Below are 18,895 nucleotides of genomic sequence, written 5' to 3' on the forward strand. Positions count from 1 at the left end.
TAGACTCTATTCCTCCTTTTTTAGACTTATTTTTATGAAATTCTTCAAAATATTTATATTCTTGACAAATTGTACACTTCTTTTGAGCCTCCATTTATATAGAAAAAATTACAGCTTTGACTTTCTCAATTCATATTCGAAAAAACTTCCGGTTATTTCTCAATTTTCAAAGTTTCCAACTTTGTTTAACTCTTCTAAAATATCTGTTTTAATTTCGCCATTATATCCATACGATACTGTATCGATCTTATTTTCTAGGACAATTCTCTTATCATCTTTAGCGTTCAGTGCCAGCTTGTTTATGGTAACTGTGTACAACTCATGTTTGTAGCTTTTGATTACTGTCATCTCCCTAAATTCTTCTTTATCTTCGAACAAACATCTCTTCAAGTTTTCGATATTTATTGTTTTATTTACAACGCTTCTCTTAATTCCTTTACACCTAACTGGATTTTTGTCTAGATACTTGTACGAGTACATCTTTGATCTTAAACCACAAAATTCTTCTAAAACTTCGCTATTTAGTTCGTCTTTGAATTTTCCTATGACTTTCTTATTTTTAGTACCGAAACATTCATGATCTTTTGGATAATCGCTCGTATCAAAGTCATTCAAATTTTCTTTAATAATTTTGTAAGGATCACGTTTTAATTCTAGAAAATAACTGTCTGTATCCATGTAACACAGATTCAAATCTGGATCATAGTTCTTTAATTTGTTGTAATAAAACTCGTACATTAGCAATTTTGAGAGGTCGAGAACTGAAAATCCTATGTAGATCGGCTTGTTAAATTTTACTTTCTGTTTATACATGTGACTCGCTATACAGTTGTCGTCATAGATACTAAAGCATTTGAAATTTGTTTTCTTAGCTTGTTTCATTGAAAATTCTTCATTTCCTAGTCTAATATCACATCTGTTTCTCACATTTTCCATAGATTTTCCAAAAACTGAGTTGTTCATTAACTTGTAAAAGTCCTTCTCAAAGTCACTTGTAGCTTTGGTTCTCATGTTTGTGTTAAAATCAATGTAATCTTTCATAAAAGGCTTCTGATCGAATGCGATAACTCTATTCACATGTTTCAAAATCATACCTTGTTCCAAATAGAACTTCAAATTTCTCGAATGAACAACGTATTCAGTTTTATCCAGTAGAGTTGTGCAAAGTTTGTTTTTAAAATGTTCTGGAGCAAGAGGTAAATCCTTGTGATGTTCGTGTAAATTTGTTGGATATTCTAGATCGACTTCAAGAATATAGCCATAATCTTCGTCGCCAGTGAGTTCCAAAATTGTTTCTTGCCATTCTGCTGTTGTATATGTTTTCGGGTTCATCCACTTGATTTCGTTATATGGTAAAGTTTGCATGAGGCCATACCCATAAAGGTTGTTTGCATCGACGTACAACAGATAGTTTTCGGGCTTTGTCTTATCAAAATCTTTCAAATATTTGTTATTTGCTTTAACATATCGTTTAATACATTGAGAAATGCCTCCGCGAATACCTTTTTCAATCATCAAATACATGTTATAATCACTAATCAATTGTAATTCTATTTTCGTTAATTTTAACATTGCGTCCCATGCGAGACTGGGAGCTGTTAGATAGTGTGCCGGATCGAGTTTATAGCAATTTAGGCAAATGTTTCTGAAATTTTCGAATATATCGGCAAGCAATAAAACATCTTGGATGTTATAGAGATCAGAGTAATTTCCTAGATTTTTCTCTCTTTTAATTTATTCCAAACAGCTAAATAATGTTGAAAATCTTTCTCAGATATGCTCTCATCTGTTAAAAGTGAATAGAAATCTTGAATTTTTAGCTCTTCTGTGTAATCAAGTTTTTCAATACTATCGATAAATTCATAGGGAAATATTCCTTTTCCAGATAGAATTTTAAAGATTTCTTCTTCGTCATTTGGTTGTCTTTCTAGAATTGCGTTCAGACCATCTTGTATAAAATGATTTGTATGTTTGAAGTCTTCTTTCTTGAGGTTTTTAGCTAACTTTTCTATAGACGAGGCCATGAATCTAAATGTGTCTACGAAAGAGAATTTTATGAACTTTCTAGGTTTGTCACCATCAAACTCATACCCGTATCCAGAATTTACAGAGTAATTTATATATTTTTCTTCTGAGTTTGCGATCAAATCAACGTTTCCATATTTCTTAGCTAATTCTTTTATGTACAAATGTGTGTCATAGTTACTCATATTGTGACAGAAAACTGGAATGTTTTGTGGAAATTTCAAATTCAGATTGCAACATGCATGAGCTGCGCCTCGAAACTTGCCGGTTAAATGACAATGATCTCTCACTTTATTATAACTCTTATCTTTCCAACTATCAGGAGTAAAACCATACTGAACTGACCCAACATCATAAGCAGACCATTCACAGATATGACAAACGTTTGCATTTTGGTACGCTAATTCTTCTTCTTCAGTCAATTTCATAGGTTTTTTTGTTCTTAGAATTATATTTTGTAGCTATGTATTTTGATATTTTATTGAGTTCTTCAAACAATTTTGCAGGAACATTAGGCAAATCGTCTTCATTTTTGGCTCGATAACATATCGGTTTATACATGCGATTGGTCACATTAGACACTAAATATAGAGTAAAACCATAAGGAATGTGCTTCTGAATCTTGGTTGTAGTCGATCTTTGTGGATTGTTCTTGCATGTCGGAATTTTTTCTAATATGCTCTCAAAATCCATATAAATAACGTACGGATGGCTAAACTTCTTTTGATAATTAGTAAATGATGTTGTTTGACCTGGAAAGGGCATAATTGGTTTACAAACTTCATGTTGTTTGCAAATTTCTAAATGATCTGTTAAATCTCCAGATTTGTAGAAATGGCTTTAAACATCTTCTACAAAGAAATTTTCTTTCCTTATGCTTGGATAACTGAGAACTCACGAGTTTATTTAAATCGGTTATCAAAACATAATGAGATTTGTCTTCTTGTTTAACATACAATAAATCAATTTCTAACTCGGCATCATATTTTTCAGAAATTTGTAACGGAACAATATTGAGTTTCTCATCATAACTGTAGATATTTATAGACATTTTTGGATATTTGTACTTGGAATTGTGACTTCGTTTTTCAAATAATTGTATATCTTTTAAGGACATTGGATACTCGAAACCTGAAAATATCTCGTCATTTACAAATTTTTCATATTGTTTTGCTCTGTCGACATGAGTCTCGGGTTTTTCAATAGCACATCGGATAGAATAAATAAAGCAATAATCATCTTTATTTTTGATATTTATACAAGCTTTTTTATCTTTGATTTTCTTTGGTAAATCGATATATGATCCTGCGTTCATTATTTCGTGTTTATTAAGGCTCAAAATCAGTTGTTTACAGCGTTTTAATGTCCATCCAGAACCTCGATTTGGATGATTAGATTGTTCACGATGCGTTAATTTATTAAATTGTTTAGTGATAAAATCGTTTACGTCAAAGACTTCATCGGATTTTATAGTAAAGTACATTGGACATATTTGTGGTTCACCGTTAACTAAAGTTCGTTCGTATTCACATTCTAAAGAGAGATAGCCCTTCATATTTTTAACATTTTCTTGAAATTTTTCGATTAAACTTTTAATTTCAGGCCTCATAATTGATAGATATTTGTAAATTGACATGAACTTATCGTTTAAATTCGTTAAAATGTATTGCTTGAAAAGACCGTGAATTGAGGATAAAACCTCTACATCAATGACATTTTTATGTTTTTCGTTAAGAGTTTTGTCAATTTCTTCGATCATTTCAGACTTAGTTTTATCGTTTGTTTCTATGGACAATTTTTCAGCGATTGATTGAATTTTTTCATCTTTAAATAGATCTAAATTTTTCTTTTCAACTTTGAAATTTCTCTTTAATTCCCTTAATTTTTCTATATTATACATGTTTTGGTGATCATCAATTTGATTTTCTCTAGCCCAAGTCCTCAAATAATTTAGTTCTTTTTCATAAATATCTTTATTTTTCAGATGAATTTTAGAATTATAATGTCTATCATAATGGTGGTCAAAAATGTCTTTTTTGCAGTAGGGTCATGATACCTTTTTCCTCTCAATTTAAATAGGGAAAATTTCTTAACTATGAATTTGATAAAGTAATGATTTTTACTTGAATTTGACAGAAATCAGCACAATTTCTGGTGAAACAGCGATAGATTCTTCTATTTATTATAGAAAAATCTGTAAACTAAGACTTAAAATTATTGAAAAAATAGTATATTTATAGGACAAAATAGTACTTTAATTACTATATTGGTTTGTATGAGGTAATTTAAATTCTTTATACTATTTTTTCAATAATTTTTTCTTTAACTTTTCCAAGATTTTTCATTAAGATTTTAATATATTTACTACAGAATTTTCGTTTATTCGTAGCAGATTTGACAACATTTCCAATATATTGTACATTAAAACAGCTCAAGAAAGTAGAAGCAAACGGCTATAGATTCGGGTTTCATTCGTGATTTTTTCATTTTTGGTCAGTAGGGGATTCTGGGTCGCTTTTGGAACGGATTCAGTTAATTTTTCATTCGTGAGTTACTGTTTGATTTTACAGATTCGTTTATTGTCCTTTAAAAGTATTTTCCCTTGATTTTCTGTCTGTCCCAAAAGTGGTCTAGGAACCCCATATTCATATCTACTTATATATATATATATATATATATATATATTATATATATATATATATATATATATATATATATATATAAATCCCCCAACGGCTTAGTATTTTGAAAATAAAACGTGATATAATAGGCCCAAAATGCAATTTTGTCTTATTATGCAATTGTACAAAAATTTAACTTACGGCTAACATAACAAACGTCCACCCTTGCCCAAACATACGATTATGGTCTATTGGAAAATTAACCACATTTGTAAAATTAGATAAACATACAACAGTACGCGTTGAAATAGATGCCTACTTGATTGCAAAAACCTATTTTAAAGCACCTTAAACATTGGATGCCTGGGGAGAACTTACTTATCTAATTGGGTAATGATTCCTGACAATAAAGAAGATGACATTTACAAACATCACAAAACTTACAAGAACGCATGTTTTAAATATACAAACATAATTTTGGTAGAAAATTGTGAATCAACTTATTCGCTACACCCCCAAGAATGCATAATTGTATAAAAATTATTACACACTCACCTGTTTGGCGTATTAATTCGAGGAGTACCTGCTGACCTATTGTTTAGATAGAGAAAATGCCCAACGGCGTAGCATTTGGCAAATAAAACAATAAGACAGACTAAATAATCATTAATGACTTATTGAGCATTTTATGAAACTTTACAATTAACTAAATTTACAAGATTACAATATTTTTCAAACATTAGTGTATCTATAGAACGCAAGTGGGGCCCCAAAAGTATTTCTAGTGTTGTAACGACTCTAATTCTAGTAACAATTTTCATAAGATATATTGAAGTACCTAATTATTTACAACATTAGACTGTGATCTTTTAACAACCGTTTACATAGGATCAGCCAAGGAGAAAGTCTTGTGTAAAAATATTTAGAATTTTTCGTGATAAGTCAATTAGTATATTTGACTGAAGTTTTAGAAACGAATTTTTATGGTATTATCTTTTGAAAGTGGCACCCATTAATACTTTTAAACTGTTAATATTTATTTATTTATACACGGTTGTCACCATTTTTACAAGTAATATAATAATAGATCATGTTCCACAAGATGGCAATATATACAATCAAAACAAAACAAAACTTCATCTTAAGTGAATCATACTCATGCAACGGGAGAGAAGCCAAGAAAATTATGTAGGCTACATGCAAACAATACAATATGCCAAATACAATATGCTAAACACAATAAGATACTAGGCATAAATAAACAACTGACAGACATGCAATACATTTGATTCATTATGACTAGTTCATACACGAGCAGTCTGTATAGATTCATATACCATAAAACAAATTAATACAACAACCAAAAACATGCAACCAGTACATGCCATTAATATCTAAAATATACAGTTTATATACAAAATAAATATATTAAGTAATAAATAACAATAATATCTACATAGAAAAACACATTGAAAATAACTGCAATATCGGCAAGGTGCAATAACTATTTACGAAATATAGTAGGGCAATAATCAACAAATACAGTAACTAGTACAATTCAACAATAAAATACAAAAGAGCTATAAAAACGAACTGGTATAACAATGCTCTAACTTATCCAGTATCAGATAATGCTTACATAGTGTAGCCCAATAAGAAAAATATCCTTTTCAGCGATGACACACTATTGCAAAAAAAGTCGTGGTGATGGCAGATTAGGTTACCAAGCCGGTGTAATCTGGGGATGACACTGTAAAATTCATAGTTGGTGGAGCAATGCTGTACACAGAAGATGTCCAGAGACCGAGTTCTACCAGGTACTCTGAGATTGATGAGGTGGAGTAACTCTGAGCAATCGACATCTCCAGTGAGGATCTTCTGTAGAAACACCAGGTCATGCAGTCTCCTTCTCGCATATAATGGAGCCAGCCCCAATTGATCCGCTACAAACTCCAAGGGAACTTCACTGTAGTTGTATCCCAGCTTGGTACCAATTATCCTAACAAAGCGATCTTGTATGCTCTGGAGTCGCTGAATATGTCCAAGTTGGTAGGGACACCACACAACACAGCCGTACTCCAACACAGATCTAACTAGCGCTGTATATGCTATCTTCATCGCCTCAACACTAAGACCGCTTCTAGAAGTCCTTATGATAAACCCCAACATCTTAGCAGCCTTCCTGGTGATTATGTCTATGTGTAATTCAGGGCTTAGGTCCGAAGACAACCCAATTCCAAGGTCTCTAATGTAAGACTTACGGCAAAGTGTAGTGTTGCTTAGACAGTAATCAAACATCAAAGGCTTGGAGTTCCTGTGAAATGTTACAATAGCACACTTCTCGGCATTCAGTCTCATTCCGTTGAGTAGGCACCACTCTTCGATTCTCTTAAAGTTACGTTGTAACAGATGGCAATCCTCAATGGATGAAATAGGACAAAAAACCTTAATATCATCAGCGAAAAGTAAGCATCTTACGTTGATAACATCCACCAAGTCATTGAGAAATACAGTAAACAAGAATGGGCCCAAATGGGATCCCTGAGGCACCCCCGATGTAGCATAAAAAGGCCGAGAAGTGGCACCCAAAAACTTTACAGAAAGACTACGGTCTGCCAGGTATGATTGAAACCATTGTAGAAGATTGCCAGTGATACCATAAGCGTTAAGTTTGCCGAGAAGATGCGGATGACTCACAGTGTCGAACGCCTTGGAGAAGTCAATATAACCGGTGTCAACCTGCATTCCATCTCCAAAAGCTGCGATGATAAAACTTTCATACAATGCAAGGTTAGTAGTAGTTGATCTTCCGGCTGCAAAACCATGCTGCGCAGATGTAAGAATGTGGCGAAAGGAAAATCCAATGCGATCCAGTACAAGTGATTCAAACAGCTTCCCAAGTGCAGGCTGTATGACAACTGGGCGGTAGTTTCGGACATCCTCAATATTTGAGGACTTGTGTATAGGAACCACAAAGCTGGACTTGAGTCTATCCGGAAAAGCACCTTCGAGTAGAAACTTATTAAAGATAACGGTTAGCTGGGGAGCAAGAATATCACTGCATCTCTTGAGAATTAGAGGAGGTATATCATCAGGGCCAGTACCCTTGTAGGGATCCAGTAAATCAAGCTTTCGTTTAACTTCATCAACTTCAAACACACAAGAAGATAAATTTGTATGTAGATCAAAACTATATGGTGGCACAGTCACATTTGAAGCAGAGTATACGGAAGAAAAATGGTCGGCAAAAAGATCACAAACCGTAATTGGAGTTGAAGCCATACGATCTCCAAGGGTATATGAGTCAGATGATGTCCGATGACTTCCCAAAGTTCCATTGACAAAGCTCCAAAAGGACTTAATGTTCCTGGGAATTGAACCATTTACATGTGCAATATAACCCCTATAACATTCAGAGCTGAGGTCCCTGCAGAGAGCGCGGACATGCCTAAATTCCTCGTAATCTGAAAGTCGATTAGTGACCTTGTATCGCTTGTGAGCAGTCTTCTTAAGAATTGTCATCCTCTTCAACTCGGCCGTGAACCAAATGGGAAACCTTGATTTGCCAACCTTCCTAGTAGGTGTGTTTTCGATCACAATACTCCGAATCTTGTCCAACAGATCATTGAAGAAATCAGAAACATCAGGCAGGTCATATTGAACAGTTCCAAGTAAATAATGCAATCTTCGAGCAATTTCACCCACATTAAATTTAATAAAATTGTAGACTACAAGTTGGTCATCGACAATCATTTGGGGAGAAGGTATTTCACAACAAATAGCCGGGTGAGCAGGTTCAATAGGCAATAGATGATCAAGGGCAGCAGTAACCAAAACAGAGGGGTCAGAGCCAAATATGAGATCCAACAACACCCCGCGCAGATTGAGCACAGCATTTATCTGGGTTAAACTATAAGTGGCTGCCATTTCAATAATATAGGAAGCAGCTCCATTAGAAGCGAGAGGATCAATTCGAGCCCAATCCCCATCCGGCAAGTTGAAGACCCCAGCAACAAACTGTGGCAAAAAGTAGTACCATCTGAGAAAACTTCATCGACTGCATTGCAGTAGCGGGTGTAGGTGACAGCGGGCTGTTGTGGTGGAATATAGACTCCTCCAATCAGTATAGGTAAATCTAACTTATTGGCCTTAACAGACAAAAAGATGCATTCAATATCTTCTACAGAAGTATGTATAACATTAGATCCCAGATATGTCCTAGTGGCCACTAGAACCCCACCTCCACTTTCTTTATAACTAGTATGAGATCTGTCGTGACGATACACATTAAAATCATCAAGACCCAATTCGGAGCTATGAATATCAGAATTTAAGTTTGTCTCTGTGAAAACCAGTATATCATAGATGCATGTAGCCCTAAGATTAGAGAGATGCTTTCTTTCCTGAGGGGTTCTGTCCCGGGAGAAACTAATTCCAGAGAGACGAGAATCCAGGCCGTCTAATGAAGATTGATCAAAGTGTTTGGAAAAGTCGGTGACATCATTGCAACTATTTAATGCTACTTTCAAAGGTCTGGGCTTTACAGCAGATGGTTTTCCTATACTGAAAGACTTAAAAGTCATATCCTTGCTAGCACAAAATTTGCTTATCAAGACGGCAATAAGCTGATTGTCGTGCTCAACTCTTACAGCCAACGTTTTACTACTGCTTTCAGGTAAATCATGTATGATAATGTTTCTAGACCGACGAGATCTATCAGACATCTCCTCCAACACAGACTCAATCCCGACCCGGGACTCATTGCCAGTCTGTAAATCCTTCAAATGGTCCTCAAGTGTCTCCACACGTTTCTCAATATCAGCAATGCGGGGCTCGAAATTGTTTAACTTTTCGTTAACTGAAGCAAGTTCATCCTTAATGGCGCCAATGTTCGCAGGAACATCCTTTAAGTTATCCAATTTGGTCAAAACAAGTGCCATTTGCGAAGCGACCACATCAAACCGAGAAAACATTTGGTTGAGCGGATGCTGGTTTGGCTTGGTACAGTCCACCCTATTACAAAACCATTTAACTTTATTATCAGTGGCCAACTTGCGATACTCCGTATCAGTCACATTCATGCAATGGGAGTGAAACCATCTACCAAATTCCTTCTCACACTGAATCCCTTTCTCAGTGTCTAATACTACCTTCATACAAACCAAACAGACAGCCACATCAGGCAATAAAGACATGTTGGAGTATAGTTAATTGAACAGAAGAATATGCGCTAAAGGCCTTCAGAAATGAACTTTGACATTAATATTATTATAATGTAATAACCTTTCACAAAACATAAAAAATAACACTTGTAAAATGTTTTTAATTGAAATCTAATATATAAAAACCAAGTCTGTACTAAATTTTAACGATATGCAAACATGCAAAATCCTACATTTTATAATTATTTTATTCTGTAAAAAGGGTTAAAAAATTGCCCTATTAGTTTTCTAGGGTATGGGATTATTGAATAGTAGCCATTAGATAATATTGTAGTCGCCATATTGTGACAAACATGCAGTGACTATACGGAGAACAATATTCGGAACATGGATACCACAGCTACATTGCGCATAGTAACCTAGTATACATATTATTGTGAAAGGTTTGCACAGTTCAACATACACAGTACAATATTTGTAGACAGTAAAACAATTAACATTTCCGCTAATTTAGGTTAAACTGTTAGACTGAATCTGACTCTCGTTTTAGCATTAGGAGGCCACTTAAGACACCGCAGCAGGTTTCTGGCAGCATGCACAAACTTCATCCTTATTGTGAGGAGGTTTCCTTCTATTTAATATAAATAAATATCAATACTGAAAGTTAATAATTGTTTGCTATGGTTTTTTCTTCGTTCACCATTTGTTCTTCATTCATAATCTTTTTCATGGTCTCATTCTACTTCTTGTTTTGGCGTCTGCAGTATTTTTGCTGTTGGAGTATTACTGCTGTCCAGTATATTCATTATTAAGATGATTTCCAATAATTATGGAATTATCATTGCTTGGCTAATAGGAAAATTTCCAAGCACTAAACTTGTATGGCTATATTGAAATATTCGTAACTTATACGTCAGGGCAGTACCATTATAAGGTTTAGGGCCATTTAATATATCTTTGTTATAAACCATAAAAAATTACCATTAACACAGACACATTTGAAATGAATCTGTATGTTCTATTACTCTCGTATTCTTGTTAAATAGAGTTGATTTAAATCTAAACCTAAGTAAAATATTTAAAAAGCGAGATTCAAGAGAAAGATTACTGAACACAATATGTTATATTGTGACGTATTTCTAATCTTTTGCGCAAAAATCCGTCTTGTGTAGCTTTAAGGTGCTGCTACCGAATCTTATAATTAGGCCCACAAAAACGATCAATGTGAAAGTTTATTAGTATATACATATAATACGATTAGACACAAACGAGTGACAAGTTTTATATATTTTATAAAATTGATATCCCTAAAGCAGTATAATACTTGCTATTTTCTTGAGTTTTATTCAAATAAAATGTAAATATTAATTTATAAACTAATAAAAAATATGCCACCTCTGTTGAAATATCACATGTACAACTTTAATTATTTAACGCTTTTATTTTTAGGGATTATCTATTAAGTTGTACTTAATATAATTGTCTAGTCCTGATTTTAACTTATTATGAAACCTTCTATAACAAACTTATTATAAAAGCTTATGAATCTGAAATAAGAAAAACATTTTCCAAAACAAAAATCGTTTATACCACATTGATATGTTCTACCCATTAATATCTTTGCATGTACTTAGCATGCAGTACAACATAGTGAGTTGTACTTTCAGAGCCAATAAGTACATAATTATAAACTTTGCAGCACATTTAGTTAAGTAATAATATTACATATTATGTCTATTTCAAACAAGGTAAAACCTTTAACCTTCATTTTGGACCTATAAAATTGATAGCATTTATAAATAGGCAGTTTTTGTTCATATATTTTGAATGAGTCATTAAGCTACTCAAATCGTAATGTGATAGGCGATAAATATATAAATTTTTGTGCATTTCTACATAAAGATAAGATAAAAGCCATAAGTAAGGCTACATCTTACGAAACATTGTTTAAAAACAGGCTACCACAAACCCAAAGTCTGTTTATTGAATGTTTGTTCATATTTAACTTTTTTATTCAATAATATAAGTGAATAAATCACTCTCCAGCACAAGTATTTACTACTCGCCCAGCGTACAACTCAGTTTGGAATAGTAAATAAAACTTTGAGTTTGTGTATAGGTTTCTGAGAGAAAGTTCGTAATTTAATCACAAACTTCTAGGGATTTATTTCTACGTTTAAATCCAGATAAAGCGGATTTATATAGGCAAGTGGTGTGTACCACATTACATTATTATATTAATATTATTTATTCACAACTTATTTTTACATTTTATATTCTTGTCAACTGACATTAAATGTTTTCTTTAATTTTCATTACACTCATTACCTATAAACGCTTTAATTCTAATACAGAGCACCCCTTTGATAAAACATTAATAGTTTAAATATATAAAATGAATATAAATTCCTTTTATTTTATTTTTCTTCAAATTCTGAACTATAAACGCCAAAGATCGCTAAATGTGTGTTAATTTTGATTTATCGAATATATGTCTTGTTTTGTAACGTATAGTTCATTAATATTCTAAATTAACACATAATTCCGTTATTACAGATTAACGAAACTAGGTTAAAATAACAGCCATTAGGTGTAGGACTTAACTATAATTTAAAAATTATGTAATGCTCGTGAATAACGACAATGAGGTATATGATTAACATAATCACAATATATAAAACATTATTCTTGTGCTAATGATCAATAGTCCAAAATAAGGAATGTTGTAACAACAATTGATAATAAATGCATTTAAAACAACAAAACATTTTCTCTCTCAATAAAACTTTTTAATGTATCTAAAATACTGTTAAAGTGGCCATTTTAATGAAAACTCTTCAAAAAATATTTTTCAAAATTTTTAGATTTTAAAATATAGGTTCAGAAGAAAGTTAAAATATTTTGACAAAAATATACTGCAACAAAAAATTCTCCAACTTTTACGTGAACACTGCGTAAAAGGTTGTGCATATTACAGGTCATAGTTAGCAGTTAGTAAGTCGTCTCGAACCTGTTAGCCCTAGATAGGATGAGAATGATTAACTTAATGTTGCATGTATGGTTAGAGTTTCAGTAGGTCCTAAATCTCCAACAAGACAAAGATTTACAGCTTTTGGTGTGTTCATATTGAGGACTAATTTTTGGGGCTGAAATGGCAATAAAACACCACCGACCCAGGAATAAATTCTTGCCGATTCCATTTCTTTTTTTCAGCATCACTTCAAGAGTTGCCCTATAGGTCAGAAGAGGATTCTTACTTCATTCATTCATGGAGCTTGCAAGTTGGATATAGGCTTTGATTTTGTTTTGTTTTCAGTTCCCTTTCTACAAGTGCACATATGTATCCTGATAAAGCCCAACAATCAAAACCTATTTTTAAATATTAGAGTTTGACAAGATTGGACTAATAACTTTCAGTTTTCTTCTTGTCACCTTTCATAAAAGAAGATGAATACTCTAAAAAAACATCAAAGTCATTGCAAGTTTTCTTATTTTATTTTGAACAGGTACATCATAGACATTAGATCACAAAGGCACTTCTCTAAAAGAACACGTTCCAACCAATCTTACAATATCAACCCTATTGTTCTTTTACCTCTTGTATCATGCATCTACCTGTTTCTCAGTAGCTTATAAGTACTATTTTGTTTTCGGACAAGCGAGAGCCCCATTTTCTTTTTAAATCCACTTCCACTCGTAACTGAGTAAATTTAAAAAAAACATGTGAAATCACAAGGATATTCTGTTAAGATGGTGTTCTGAAAACACGGGATAGACAAATTGCGCCGTCCCAAAATTCTTTTACTTTGCCGTCATCTTTTTCCTGTAACGATTTTGTAATAACATACTTACACCAATATCTCACAAAAACAAAAAGTGCTTGTTTAATGGATGTGGAGTACCTGCGTGTGTCTGTCATCAGAAATCTGCTACCTAAACGTAAGTTCAAAGTTCGTTCTGAAATACTTCAATGCACTCTATATTTAAAGAACTCCTGGTATATTAGGAAACTTAATCAAAGTCTTTTTTACTCTTACTTATGAGGATGATGACGTTGGTATTCTTAGTTCCTTATAGTGAGTCGTGGTGGGTCTAATAAGTTAAAACTATCATCCAAAGTCAAAATGAAACATATGTATCAGTCAAATGATGACTGTTTCTCGTAGAGAGCATTCTCAGTAATACTATATTGCCCATAAACACTAAAAAAATCTCTTATAGGGCAAGTTCGAAGGATTCTGCCATTTGTAATATTCCATATGTCATATCCAAGAATCAAGACCTTAGCTATGCGTAATGTCCTGGCTGTTACATAAGTCATTCAGATATCCTGGAAATTGCAATGAAATAGCTATAAATTGTAGTTGCATTAGCGATAGTTACTATAAGTATGGTTTAAATGGTAGTATGTTTTATGTGAACGAAATCCTTCATCTGAGATTTAATAGTAGAATCCACAAATCACTAATTTAACTGCACATAAAAGGCAGCTAAACTGTTCCTTCATTATAGTAAACCTATAATAAGTTTATTATAATAAAGGTAAAACTCATTTACTAAAAAAGAAGATATAAATAAAGAACTTTATATATCGCAATATAATTAACAATACATCGAAAAACATATGAATTAGATACATTTAATATTAACAATAATAATGCACAAGCATAAACAAGTATAATTGTATCAATCTTTTTATCGCACAATTGATTAAGCTTTCACTTACACACAAAAGCGCGCCCACACACGCATAATTGACATTGATATAACAGATAACACGAGAAATCAAGAATTAACCTCACTGAAAATAATTTATTTTGTAAGATTTTCTATTACTCGTACAATTAAGTACAATACAGTTACACCAAGTGTTAAGAATAAAAAACAAATGTTAAATATTAATTTAGATTTAAAATTAGTGCTAGGGTATAACTTAACTATGGACGCTGCAATATAGTGTAACTGTTACCTTATTTGATAGACCGCTGTGTCGTGAAAGGTGTTATACCCGAGGTAAAAACAACATAATTAAAGCTGCTAGAGCCAATGAGCACACGTCTGCTACATTACTTCACAGTTCACTGAACACTCTCAGCCAATCAGCTTCCGCATCTCGTGTCTGTTCCATTTCCTTCCACGTACTTTATTCGCAAATAAAATATCCCAGTGATGGTCAATTGAAATATCTTCAAAGAAGGCGAAGTAATATGAAACCTTCTTCTCTGATAGCTGCCTGCGTAGTTAAAAAGTGTTATTAATGGCGATTGCCTTATGTAAAATATGTCCTATATCATTTATTATTTCATAATATAATGTCTGACTTGCTATCACTTTTTATTTTAACATGAATGCGGTACTACTATCATTTTCAAACATTTTTAAGTGTATTAATGGACTTAAAAATTATTAATTAATAATTTACACTGCAACTGATTAAAAAGTCACATCTTATTACCTATTGTAGCAATTTTAATAATAAAACCATTTTTTAGCATAAAATGTGGAGAAATGTATTATTATTATTATTATTTGTCATAGAGAATAATTAAAACTATAATCATTTTAAAAGTTCTCAACTTTTAACTTTAACAGTTACTGAGAAACGTATTGCAATGTATGAAACAAAACCAGTCAAATAGGCACATTTTTAAGGACATTTAAGGATTAGTAGGAGTTATTTGCTTTATTTCAGTTTAAAACTATTTCTTACAGTTAAGTGGCCTGTTTTAAAGTCAGCCTGTATATAAAACGTTGCTGAATATTCCAGAATTACAGTACAACCGTTACAGTTAGATATAAAGTACTTTATATATCACATCTGGACATAAAAAACTTTATAAGCAGATATAAAATACCTTCATCATTGTACATGTTAACAACATGGGATTCAATAAACCCTTAAAATGCCACCTTACTAGGTAACGGTGTGTCGTAACAAGTGTAAACAGAAAATTTTTAAATGAGGGAATAGGTCAAGTTTACATTAAATAAACAATAATAATTATTAGAATAAAATAAACAAACTTAACCTTAAAACTTTTAATCCACGACGATCCCAAAATTGTATAAACATCAGTACTACTCGTTAACACATGAAAAACTATACAAAACACATGAAATAAATTATCTTTGGGTGTAAAAAGCAAATTTTTATTGTCCTATTAACTTATCATCAATGTTTAATTGTCATTGTAATATGTAGTATTACAAAACAAGAACGATATCAGAATTTAATGAAAATAAGAAATAAATTATATTATTAGTAAACAAAAAATTTACATCTAATAATGAACCAATGAATTAAAAATGTTCTATGTGAATTTTCAATTAATAGTTGTATATATTCATAATGTTCAAAAAAGAGTGTATCATACTTATGTGGCTTAAATTACTCACCATTAAAAATTTTCATATAAACATAGGTCGAGAAATGTCTCGTTTTACAGCTAGCTACCATTTTCTTATAAAAATATTATCTCTAATTCTAGTTAAGCTACCAAACCAAAATTTGTCAAATAATGTTAAATATATAAAAAGGAAATTAAAAAAGTATTTTCAATAACAACAAAAGAAGATGTTAGTTGAAAACTTGTAATTTCTAATAAAAAAAAATCGGCTTTGTTATAAAAGAGTTACTAAACAACAGACAGAACCATTTGAAACACCTGTCTACAATATAACAGCTTTATTTAAATAAAGCTGAAAATAAAGATTTGTGTTCCTTACACAACTAGTGGAAAATCTAATTTAGATAAATGGAACTAACTCTACTGACACTTAAAATGTTCATCCAAACAGGATTTAGGAAATTTGAACACCGATTGTAAAATACTCGACTATCTGTTTATACAATCTGTGTAATACAGAAAATACTGTTTATCTAGCAGCAGAAAGTGATCTTATAATTTGTCAAGTACTTTGGATATTAAAAGGGCAACATGTATCTAGTTCATCAACTGATTTTATTAAAAATGGTATCGTTGCATTTGTAATAAAATGTTCATACTAAAATCTTTTTATTGTAACTTTTTTAATTTATACATACGTTTTCGAGTTGAAATTTCCCACTGACGAGTTTCAATACTAAATTCAAGACAAGTTATTGAGTGTTATTCTCAGGTATTAATGATACCGGCATCACAATAGTACTTGGATAAAATATTTGTAGCCACATAGTAGGCTGTTATAGTTTTGTACATGATACACTTTAACCCATTAGTGCCCAGTGCCCACTTTTGTGGGCGCTGCATTTTAAAATACGTCACAATACACTAAAAATTTATCGAGGGAAATTTGGTGCTGGAATATGTCTGGTTGGCCACTCTGCACTCACTAAAGCACCTGGTGTACTGTAGTTGGCAGTTGTTTACAAATGACAGCTCTGTTTTGTTGTGTATTCTAACCTCAATGGATCAAAACAACTGGTAAGTAATACTATAATATTTCAAATACAATCTTATAAAATCATAATGTTATGTTTGCTTTTACGTAGACTTAAACTAATATTTTTTTATAGTTTAGCCCTTAAATTCAAATAATTGTAAGAATAATTTGTAGTTAAAGTGAATTGCCCACTTTTGTTGGCAGTGGGCACAAGAGAGTAGGGGTATTTTTTCATCAATCTGCCAACATATGTTGGCACTGGGCATATATGCTGGTGGTGTTTTATTATTATTTAATGGTATATAACATGAATCAAACTGGTAAAATTATGATTCACTGGGTAGTAAAAATAGAGGCCTATGTAACTGTAAAAATGTGATTCATTTATTTTTTTTTAATACGTAAAACTAAGATTGATCAGTGTGTTTTGAGTTCTTTGAATTCAAGACTATTGTTTTGCATGATATAAATTTATGGTTGATATGTAATATTTTTGCTCCTTTACAGGTTAAACGTGAAGAAGTCACTGCCTTATTCGATGAAGTCGACTTTCTGGAGGCTGATGTTTTTATTCAACCGCCTGAAAACCCTCTATTGAGTGATGAGGATAGCGGTGACGATGGCGACACCGACTTCACTCACTTCACAGGAAATCAACTGCGTGGAGCCGCAGAGTTAAAGGCAAAACAGTTCACAAATGATGGTATTGTACAAGTAGATGTATGTACAGAACAAGACATAGTTGATAACAATCTAAGCGGCGAGTCTTCATTACCTATAACTGTAATTCCGAAAGCAACTGTGTCTACATTTAAATCGGTACAATCAGACTCTTTACAAAGACAATACATACCTACAGAACCAAGCACTTCTCAATCTTTACAAGTGAACAATATAAATCAATCACAATACCTTCCATCTCAGTCGCTCCCAAGTTTGAAAAGAAAAATTAAAACAAAACCGAGTTCCCACAAGTCAAATGCAAGAAAAAAGACAAAAACAGATAAACAAAGAACATGGAATAATGTTGACATTCCTAATAAGCCTGAGAGGGAATTTGAAAGGCCTTCGTGGCTCGAAAAAGATTTCACTCCAACAGAAATGTTTGAAAAACTTTTAACTAATGAGATTATCGAACATGTTGTTGAGAGTACTAATATTTATGCCTTGCAAAGTGGTAATGAATCTTTTAATGTTTCAATAGAAGAAATGCGCATATTCATGGCAATATTGTTTCTGAGTGGATATTGTATTGTACCACGGAAGAGGATGTACTGGGAATTATCTCCGGACACTCATCATGACACTGTGTCAAAAGCTATGAGCAGAAACAAGTTTGAAGAGATTCTTCGATATTTTCATGTCTGTGATAATGCAAATTTAGATGTCTCAGATAAATTTGCCAAAATACGTCCTTTGTGGAATATGTTGAATGAACGATGGCTTCAAGCTTACCCTGGCGATGCAAATATAAGCATCGACGAATCAATGGTTCCATACTTTGGACGACATGGTGCTAAACAGCATATACACGGGAAACCTATACGGTTTGGGTACAAAGTTTGGTGAGTATGTACCCGCCTGGGGTATTTGATTCAGGCTGAACCATACCAAGGTAAGAAAACAGGTAACACCATCCCTGAAATTGGAGTGGGTGGTTCAGTTGTAATAGATATCCTTAGTGAGCTGCCTCAAAACAAGACA

General features: G+C 32.5%; 1 protein-coding gene across 1 annotated transcript; it reads left to right on the forward strand.

Moving 5' to 3' along the window:
* The first annotated feature begins 13,695 nt into the window (after positions 1-13,695).
* On the forward strand, positions 13,696-18,760 carry LOC124369624 (piggyBac transposable element-derived protein 3-like). The gene is made up of 2 exons (XM_046827676.1): positions 13,696-13,758; positions 17,699-18,760. The coding sequence occupies exons 1-2, from the start codon at positions 13,696-13,698 to the stop codon at positions 18,758-18,760; spliced, it is 1,125 nt and encodes a 374-aa protein (XP_046683632.1).
* Positions 18,761-18,895: the final 135 nt, after the last annotated feature.

Source organism: Homalodisca vitripennis, chromosome X, assembly GCF_021130785.1.
Source record: "Homalodisca vitripennis isolate AUS2020 chromosome X, UT_GWSS_2.1, whole genome shotgun sequence".
Taxonomy (NCBI): Eukaryota; Metazoa; Arthropoda; class Insecta; order Hemiptera; family Cicadellidae; genus Homalodisca; species Homalodisca vitripennis.